At 49.3% G+C, this 10,252-nt stretch overlaps 1 protein-coding gene across 3 annotated transcripts in view; it reads right to left on the bottom strand.

Moving 5' to 3' along the window:
• Positions 1-7,558: 7,558 nt before the first annotated feature.
• The window catches only part of Ranbp17 (RAN binding protein 17), a 328,128-nt gene continuing 325,434 nt past the window's right edge, over positions 7,559-10,252 (bottom strand). For all 3 annotated transcript variants that reach the window (XM_085694844.2, XM_085694845.2, XM_085694846.2), the window contains one exon: positions 7,559-9,277. In XM_085694844.2, coding sequence (XP_085550970.1) covers positions 9,181-9,277 — 97 coding nt within the window. In that variant the 3' untranslated portion in view covers positions 7,559-9,180. The remainder of the gene's footprint in view (positions 9,278-10,252) is intronic.

The raw sequence follows: 10,252 nt of genomic DNA, 5'->3' as shown, positions 1-10,252 counted from the left end.
CTTTCTTGAACCGAACCTGGAGTTTCCGCTGCTAATTCCTCTCCCGCCGCAGCCATTGGCTGCGATCAACAAGCCTCTCTCCTCTCATTGGCTCCCGGCTTTCAATAAAGGCCTAATTCATGGAAATAGGAGCTTAGGGACTGTTCCAAGGTGACATCATTTTAACAAACGAACAATAGGTCAAATTTATTAGCCGGGATAATGGGCGGCGGATATTAGCGCCCGAACCGCAGCCTCTCAAACCCGAAATCTAACGAAGCTGCAATTAGCAGACGCTCCCCGCTCCGAGCCTGGCCGCTTCCCGCCGCCTCAACCGCGGGCAGGCGCGCTGCTAGGGAAATGGCCTTTTGCCGCGGGGGTTTTCGTTGTCTTCTAAATTCTTTCATCTGAGCAAACCCCAAACAAAATGAATCTTCAGTTACAATGGAGATGCAACCTAAGAACAGTCCTATGAAATCTGCGGAAGCCTCTGGGTCGCTCGCCCTCCGCCGGAGCAACGAAAGCGTCGTATCGTGGGGTGCAAGCTCGGAGCTGTCCACGCGTGGATCAAGGAGAACACTGGAGCATTCTCCATGCGTCCGAGGACACCCGTGTGGGAAGAATTTGCCCCCGCCCCAGCTTTCAACGAGGCGTCGCGGCCACTTTGGAGACGCTCCCTGGCCCCAGCCAGGAGGACTGAGCGGTGACTCGCAGGTGCCCACGCGTGCGGGGCCCGGCTGGACTAGGGACCCGAGGTCAATTGGTGGGCAGCTGGGATCCGGCCCCTCGAAATTCGTTGCGGGATAGACGGGGCTGTGGTCGTGGGGTTGGGGATCCCTCCGAGTGTCAGCAGGTTTGGGGACCTCAGTTCGCTAGTGGCACTGGAGGGGGAGGTTCCCATTTAGAGCAAATGGAGACATTTCCTTAGAAAATTCGAGCAGCGAGCACCTGCCGGCTCCAGTTCAGATTGGGCACTGACCACCCTAAGTTCTGCGGTCGCCTCCGCAACTGTCCACTTCATTCAGTCAGCACCTTGGCCAGTACCACATGGGGCGCGGTCACCTTTCTCCCCGCCTAGGTGAGACCCAGAGTCTTTTCCTAGCCTCGGGTCGTAAAGTCGTTGATCGTAGTAAATTCTGGGCGCTGAACTCCCGGCAGGGCTCTTTCTCTCGTTCCCAGAGTGTAAAGACCCCAAGCGATCTCTGTGCGGTTGGTCAGAAGTTGTGTGCAGATTTGGGTGGGCCACTTCCCAGCTGGGTAAGCTCGAGCTAGTGACTCCTTCATTTTAGGCTTTGGGCTTTCATTTGTAAAACGGGGTAAGGCATGGTGTTAGCGTTAGTGCATGGTGAGAGAGAACTGAGACTGCTAAGAGCATAGAGCCTTGCACTTAGCAGGGCAGCAAATCGGTCAGCTCCCTTCCCAACCCCACACTCAGTGTGATGGATGGTGTATTATATTATTTTTATTTTGTTTATTTTGTTGGGAGTTTTATTTTACAGAGGTATTGTGGGCAGGTGTATTTCTTCGCTTATGGGGTCAGAGTACAGGTAGGAGGCAGTGGGTTCTTTTAAATCCTGTCATTTTGCTTTCCACAATCCAGATGACTCAGGCTTTGTAGCTCCTTTAGGCCCTGGTGGGCAGTTAGATCACCTGCCAGTTGTGTGACACTGGGTGGCTTTGTTGGCCCTGGTAGAGCCACCGTGCTGGGTTGGGGCAGGGAGACCTAGAAACTGAGCTTTGAGGAGTGCAGGATGTCCTGGCCCCAGACAAGGACTTCTAGAAAGGAAAGATACCATTGTGCTGGCTCTGGGGGCCTCTCCCTTCTAATGCAGGCACTGCTGCCAGAGATCCGGAGATCTGAAGGCTTTGGGGCTCCCTGTTGCCCTTCTCCAGCCTCATTTGCTTTATTTGTAAAACAGAGAGGGTAGTAGCTACCCCCAGGGTAGCCATGAGAACAAAATGAGATACCAGCAGTAGAGTGGCTGTAAGAAATTCCACTCCCGACAGTCCACACTCTGGATTATATAATACTACCTTTAAGGACAGAGGTGACTCTCTTGTCCTTGAGAACTCTGTGTGGCATGGGTGGCACTAGTTACCCACTCACACAGCAAGGGAAGCGATGCCCAGATCACTTGAGTCCAGATCTGAGAGGGCTGACCTTGCCACTTCACTGCATCTACTTTTATGCCTGTCCAGAGCCCTGGTCTCCAGGCCTGGCCACTTCCAGGAGTTGGGGAAATGCCCAACAGGCTGTGGCAAAACGTCCTTGGTACAAGATGAGCAGGATGTGGGTGGCATGGCCAGCGCTGCTTCCAGGGCATATGCAGGAACCTCTCAGTTTACTCGCTCAGCAGTTTCAGTCTCCTCTCTGCCTCAGTTTCTTAGTGCAGCAGCAGAACAGAGCCAGACTCAAGGACTGGTCCAGTGGAAAGCATTAGCCAGGTGCCCAGCAGGGGTGAGGGCTCAGCTTCACCTCTCAGGATCTCTAGCTCCTGAGTCCAGCTCTTGAGGTACCCTGAGCTCTGAGCTGGTGATTGCACACCCCCTTCCATTCTTCCTTGGACAAAGGAGGGCTTTTTAGGAAGTCCAGGAAAGCAGTTAATCGGGGGAAGTCACAGCCAGCGGTGCTGAACCAGCAGTGTTGGCAGCACTTGGCAGCTTATTAGAAATGGGATGCTTGGATCCTGGGGAGGCCCTCTATATCAGGAACTCTGGGTGGGGTTCAGCAGTCTGCCAACAAGTCACCTACTGAGTCTGGTGCCTCTCAAGTTTGGAAACCAGTTCTGTCCATCTCTTTTAGCGTTCAGAGGTACTAGGAAATAAACACGGGAATTGATTGTTGGGATTGACAGCCCTTGCTTACCCTCTCTTACATTTTTGTGCTTGCTTATGGATCACACTTGCCAAAGTCGTCTTTATTGGTCTTGAAGAATGTCCTTGATGGGCTACAGCTAAGTGGTAGAGCCCTTGGGAAGGTCCTGGGCTCAGTCTTTAGGATTGGGGGACAGGGAGAGCTTCATTTCATTATCTTCTTTTATGTTGAGCCCAGGCTGACTTGCAAACTCTCATTAACCCTCAATTTCTCAAGTGCGAGGATTTACAGAAATGTTCCACTCTGCCAGACTCATTATCCCGGTTTTGTTTGTTTTTGAGACAGAGTCTCATGTTTTTGAGACATGCTGGTCTCAAACGGCAATGTAATGGAGAAACACTTGAACTTCTGATTTCCTGCTTCTACCTTTTGAATGCCCAGCTTATGTGGGCAGGGAACTGAACCCAGGGCTTTGGGGGTGCTAGAAAAGCACTCTCCCAACTGAGCTACACGCCCACCCCCACTCCTGTTATCTGTTTGAGTCGGCTTTGCCAGGAATGTTTTGTCTTGCTCTTACTTTTTACAAATTCATTTCTTCTTTGTTGGGCTTAAAGTCTATTTTGCCACCTCCCCGCATTTAAATAAACGCACTCAAGGCAATAATGTCTCCTTTGAGCCTGGTTTGGCTAGCATGTTTTGATATGTATTTGGTGTTCCTGAAACTGGGAAGTTGTTGCTCTTTTGAACCTGCTATTAATTCAGCACCAAAATGTGGAGGGAGATTCAGATTCTATGAGGTAGGGAACTGGGGTCAGGTTTCTTGGGGGGATCGAGAGACTTCCAGGCTGCATGAATCTCCTGGTCCCAGGGAGTGAAGTTGGAGAAAGGGTGGTCTTGCGGGGTGTGTGTGTGTTGGGGGGAAGAGGTCCTATAGGATATTCGGGGCTTCGGGAATGAGTGTCAGGATGCTGTAATTGCCAAGTGGTCCATGAGTCTGGACTCAGGCAGCACAGATTCTCCAGTCACTGACTTCCTGTGTGATTTGGGATTCAATTTTCCTGTCTTTAAATGGAGTAGGGATTGAATCAAGGCCCTTAAGTGTATTTGGGCCAGCTATCCTCTTTGAAAGACTGAGGGAAATATTAGTCTACGTCCATAGAAGGCATAAGCACATGCTTCGGCACACGTATCACGTCACAGGCTCCCGACCCGCTTACTACACGTCCTATGTCGGAGTTCTAGGGTCCTTCAGGATCCTAGGGTCCTCTAGTTTTCAGGATGGAAAATGACCACTGACCTAACTTCTCCAACAAGAATTTACTGAGCACTTAAATTTCCTAGCTATTCAGACTTTTATACTTACTTTCTCTATCCAACAGTAGGAGCAGGGAAATCATAGCTTCCCACCGTGGGGAGGGCCCTGGGAAGAATGCACCTGGGGGATCTGAAAAGGCTCCGGGCTGCCAGCTGGAAGGAAAAAGGGCCCTAGGTGGTGGGTGGACAGGAGACCTCACCCCAGAGCTGGTGCCTTTCAGCACATGCCCCTGGGGAGGGCTGGAGCTGGGCCATCTTTTGACCCAGTGGACCCTGAGGTCCACTCTTCCTTTCATTCCCTTCTTCTACACCTGGGGCGGGCCTGGGTAAAGGAGCCAGGTGTGGAGGTGAGGGCTGGTGTGTGTCGGGGGGGGGGGGGGGTAGCAGGACGGCCTCTCCTCCTGGCCTGGGAGCTCTTTTAGGACACCAGTTCAGCAATGGGCCTCACTCACTAGAGGGCCATTACGCTTATGGTGTGACGCTAGGACAGATGAGGGAATAGGAAAAAAAAAAAACAAAAAACAAGGATGAGAACTGGGGCTCGGAAATTTGTAGACTCTGTTCAGGCTTCTCTCCCAGCTCTTCCCTCGGCGGGACCCTTTGCATCCTTTGAGATCCAGTCAGCTCTCACCTCCCTCAATTCCACAGCAACCCTGGCCACAGACCTGCTCTATCCTAGTCCCTGGTCCTCACTGGACTGGGCTGCATCTGACTTGCCGACAAGACAAAGCCCACCAGCTCCATGGGGGCAGAGACTTGGTCTCATTAATTGGCTCATTGCGGATGAGTAAAGGAGCAGGGGTTCTCGACCTTCCTGATGCTGCGACGCTTTAATATAGTTTTTCGCGTTGTGGTGACCCCCAACCATAAACTGTAATTTTGCTACTATTTACGAATTGTAATGTAAATATGTTTGTGGAGACGGAGGTCTGCTGAAGTTTTCATGGCCCACAGGCTGAGAACCACTGGTGTAGCTGAAGGTCCTGGGGCTTGGTCAGTTTCAGATACGGCCTTGAGTGGCTAAGCCTGGAGGGGAGCTAATGCTGACGGTAACATGAGGCCACAGGGCCGGAGGGGAAGGGACGAGAGTATTTTTTTCCCTAGAGGCCGGTAGGTGCCGGAGGGTGCTGGAGCTGCGACTGAGTGCAGATGGCAGGCTGTGTGGGGTGGGAGAGGTGGGGCAGTCCCTTTGGGCAAGCATATGCCGCAGTCTCGCGAGGGACCTCCCAGCATCACCACACACCATTTCTGTCCCTCACCCAGCAGCCATTTCCCCCACCCTGTGTTCTACAACTTTGCTTCCTTCCTGACAAATTTTCTCTACTGGATTTGACTTCGTTTCAACCCCTTTGTTGGGCAAATTACATTAAGATGGATGTTGCAGGTACCCTTTATGGCTTATTTATTGTGATACTGTTTGTATCTCACGCTTATAAATAACTTATGTTATAGCTTTTGTTTGTGGAGATGTAACTTACATATTTTATTACGCTTTCTGTAAACCTCAAAAAGAATCTTGTCAAGGGAAGCACTCTTATCAGCAATCCAAACTGTGGGACGTAAAACCCGACACTAACATTATTTTTTAATATGCCAAGGAGGCAGGTTACTCTTGCTGTAGTTGGAAAGGTTCACTTCCTCGTAAACTTGCACCTCAATAAAACATTAAAAAGTCTCAAGAACGATTTTATGAAGTACAGCAGGAGGATGAATTAATGGCAGAGCTCAGAGACAGCTCAAAGTGTCTTATTAGACTGGCTTTTTTCTTGAAGTATCTAGTCCCATGGGTTGTGGAGTCCAAAGGGTCCCTTGGCCGCCTCTGCAGTACCAGCTACAAAGGACCCAATTTGGGATTAAGTAGAAAAAATGTACAGGTACAGTCAGGAAATCTAACTGATTCTCGGCTCAGGCTGCTAGGTGGAGGGAAAAAATGGCCCCATGTAATGGGTTCTGCTTGAGGACTGAGGCTTCAGGGGCAATTACTTAGAGATGAGAGGCCCTTGACCAACAACCTGCAGCTGCCGAGGGCGAGAGCTAGGATGTGCCTTGACTGTGTGGACAACCTACAAAGTCCACACATTTGGAAGGGGCCCTATTGCCAATCTCAAGGTGTGTGTAGGCTGTCATGCTTGAGATCGTGGATGCAGTGGCTTGATGTGGAGCCCAGACTGTGCGTTTGTACACTAGAATCTCTTTAGGATGGTGTTGAGTGCAAACACATCCTACATCCTCACTTACTTGTGCCTTCACCGAGCAGTGAGCCCTGTAGAATTGGCAGTGCTGTTTTTTCTATTGCTGAGTCAAGGCCCACATCTACATCTGCTATTTGATCAAAAGAATAGTTGCACTAGCGGTCTTTATATGCCCTCTGCAGGTTTGCTGGGTATCCTAACATGGCAGTTTTAATCTTGGGATAGAATGGCTCCAGAGGCCACTCCTGCACAAGTCTGCTGGTCTTTGTTCTCGCTGGCCTCCAAGGTTTTGGTGGCTTTGGTAGTCCCAAACTGGGTACCAAAAAGGTGATCTTATGCCTGTGGTACCATAAAGGTGATCTTCCAACAACTGGTGGCCCCATTTCCTTTTCCTGTCTGAGGAGGGAATCACAATAGAATGTCCAAGGAAAATCAAGATTAGAAAACTTGCTAGTTTAAGGGAGAAACGTGTGGCAAGGGCCAGGTAGGCTGGGGCAGACAGCTTTGAATAATAAGGTTTCCAAGATCTCTACCTCCTGCCCTCATTCAGTCTGTCATTGTGGGTTCCTCCCCAGCGTGTGGGTCAGGACTAGGGTTTTCACTGCAGCAGATGGAAGCCCTTTAGAGCAGGGTGGCTGAAGACTATCTTTGGATCTCTGCAGTCTCTGGCTCTTTCCCACAAGCCAGGCTCCTCACTCAGGCTGTGAAATGTCTCAGCTTTGGCCAACCACTGAATGTATGTAGCCTGTGAGAGACACTAGACCAGGGACCCAGCCGGACTTCTCCCTCCATGGCTCAGGAGCAGATAAATGTCACTTTAACACCAGGCAAGTGCTCTACCACCGACTTACATCTCCAGGCAGGCCTAAATCCATTGAAATTTTAGAGTCATTTACTGTTAATAATAAAGTTCTGAGAAACAGGTGGAAACGAACCTAAATACTATAAACACTTCCATTTACCACCAGGAGCAGCAAGGAGTTCTCTTGAGACAGATCCAAGTGGAAAATCTACATACAGGAGTTGGAAGCTATAAGCCACCTTTGGGCCTTACTTCCTAGTGTGCACAGTGGGAGGGGAGGCAGTGCGGGTAAGGAAGGCACTCTCTCCTAGGTGGGCTGCCCACAGAGTGCTCTGTGAGTCAAGCCCAACTGAGGCACAAGGACACAGGTGGGCCAAGCCTGGAAGAGGCTGTCTGCCTGCTGCTCAGCTGCCAGGCGAGAGCTGGCTGTGTGGCAAAGAACGGGCAGCACAAGCATCCTTTTCTTGTGAACATTTTAATGCAAACAATATAGTGTTTCTGACCCTTGGCATTGTAAATAAACAGCGCTCGGACTGGGTTAGCATCAGCGTTTGTGGAATGAGGTGCAGCCCCAAACACCCCAAACACCCCAGCCCCAAACACCCCAAACCCAAGAAGCCCACACGGGTCGATCTCCACTGAAGAGGCTGTAGCAGGAGAATCACAGTGTGTTCCAGGCTAGCCTGGGCTACATAGCGAGGCTCTGTCTCAAAAAACCAAAACTAAACAAACTAAAAACCAAACAAAAACCAAAGAGAAATTCTTGTCAAACTCCTTTGAAAGCTGATGTTCCAAAGTCTAGGACTTGTCTTCTCTAGGAAGCTCCATTCCTAATGGAGTGGGGTGGAGAAGGTTCAGGCTCTTTGCTATTGAAGACCACAAGCAGTCTCATCCAGACCATAATGTCCCCTGACTCCCTTCTGCACACAGAAGACAAACACTTTAAGATAAACTTAGGTGACTCAATTTTATATGACAAGCCTGTTGCAAACGTAACTATCAAGAAAGGTTTGAAGACACACTGTCTGAGAAACGAGATTACAAAAAGAGCCTGTGGATTTCTTCCCTGCAACAGTGAGGCCAACCTTTCATGTCTTATCAGAAATAATGGGCACAGTGTTTATTGTAAGCCTGAACCATGAAGACAGAGCAGGAAGATAGGAAGACTGCTTGACAGTGGCAATTTCAAATTAATAGCTTAGTTATGATGGGTCACAAACTGAAAAGGCCTCCATTTCCTGTGTTTGGATGAAGTCACAATCCAACAGTGGTTGAGAGTGAAGAAGATGGAAGGCAGCTCCGTCCTCTGGGAACTGACAGCCAGCACCTGAACTGAAGGCAGAGCGGCTTCAAACACTACATGCCACCCTCAGCTCCTCTTCAGATCAAATGGGGCCAAAAGGACCAGGTCCTGAGCACCTAGAACTTCTTACTGAGGCCTCCAGAGCCCTAAAGACATCTTTCTGCAGGCAGCAAGCACACAGCTTAATTCTTCTAGACTGAACCACTTCAGATTTATGCCAGTGGAAAGCAAACATTGTTTGTAAGTCATTTAATTGTGTTACTGTCTCTCAACTTTATCAGATGCTGCTGAGGCAGAGAGGCCTATGTGCAGTCCTGGGGGAGGCTTTATAGCAAACCCAGGCTCCCTTTAAATGCCCACAGCCCAGAGTCCCTAATGTAGTGTTTTCCAGATGTAAAAACTATCAATTCAACAGGTTCAAATGGCAATTGTCTCAATCCAGGACCCACACTGAGGGCTGCATCTTCAAATCGACAACCTTGATCTCAGAGCCATGACTGGGTGCTAGACTTGTTTATTATATTCTTTGGTTAAATATAGTTTCTAGACCTCTCAGCATTGTGGGAACCCAGGCAGACTAAAAACATGTTCTGCTTTGCATACTGAATTTACACTGTATGCGCACTATTATAAATTTCTATAATTAGATCAGACTTATAAAAATGTAGGGCTTTGTTGCTTGTTCTGAGAACACATTCTCTGGGCGCCAGCATCACAGACGCGGACCTCCAGAGTCTCTCGACAGAAGCTGCACGGCACGTGCTCGGGAGCAGGGTCAGCTCATCATGTCCAGGGTGCAGAGCTCAGCGTGGCCGTCACTGCGCAGCGCCTCTGCCACATCTCTTCTGAAGATGGAGAGGTTCTGTGTGAACCTGTGGAAAGAGAAGCAGTGAGGTGCAGGTCAAATGAAAGCTGGAGGGAGGGCACCGTGGAGCTCGGGCCCCAGGAGAGGATCCTGCAGGAAGGCTCCTCGGTGCTGGGTGCTCATTTTGCTAACCAAGCTTTTGCTACCAGACTATCCTCCCCTGAAAAGAGTCACTACCAAACCCACTCTGGACAGCTTAGGGATGGGGACATCTGAAGTTCTACATAGAAAATATTAAAAACTTGTTATACTCTGCCTCCAACACTGAATTGAGCTTACAGATGAATGCTTTAATCATTGCACGTCTTCCCAAAGGTAGGTATTATTAGTATTTCAACTAAAACAGAATTTAGTGATTGAAAAATGGGAAGTGGAAGCTCATGTTTGTATGCCAGCAGTCAGACAGCAGAGGTAGAAGGATCATGAGTTTGAGTCTGAGGCTGGCTGGCTCCTCTGTGGTGAAACTACCTTAGAAAACAGGACAAACGCGCAGAGGTGGGTGTGTCCGCTCAGTCTGGTAGAATACCTGCGCACTGGGCATGAAGCCCTTAGCTTGATCCCCAGCACTACATAAACAGGCATGGTGGCCTATGCCTGTGATACCAGCACTTAGGAAGTGGAGGATCAGAATTTTCAAGTTATCCTTGGAGGTCAGTGAGAAGGCTCAGCAGGTTAATGGAGGTGTTGTCAAGTCTGATGACCCGAGCTAGGTCTCTGAGAACCAACATAGTAGAAGGAGAGAACTAACTCCTGCCAAGCTATTCTCTGATAGCTGCCCCCTGAATAAATGTAATAATAAAAAGTTAGCCTTGTCTACATAGTGAGTTTGAGACCAGCCTAGGCTATATAACACTATAACACTGTTTTTGTTTTTTTTTTTTGAAAAAAAAAAAAACCTAAAAAGGTGCACTGGGTTATACTGAATGAATGAACGAAATTTATGCCCTGGCAATGCTGAAGCATGCATGGGCAGCCTGTATGT

The sequence above is a fragment of the Myodes glareolus genome, chromosome 9 (genome assembly GCF_982192425.1).
Source record: "Myodes glareolus chromosome 9, mMyoGla1.1, whole genome shotgun sequence".
Classification (NCBI taxonomy): Eukaryota; Metazoa; Chordata; class Mammalia; order Rodentia; family Cricetidae; genus Myodes; species Myodes glareolus.
Note: the sequence above shows the minus strand (reverse complement) of the source record. Positions and strands in the feature narration are given on the sequence as shown.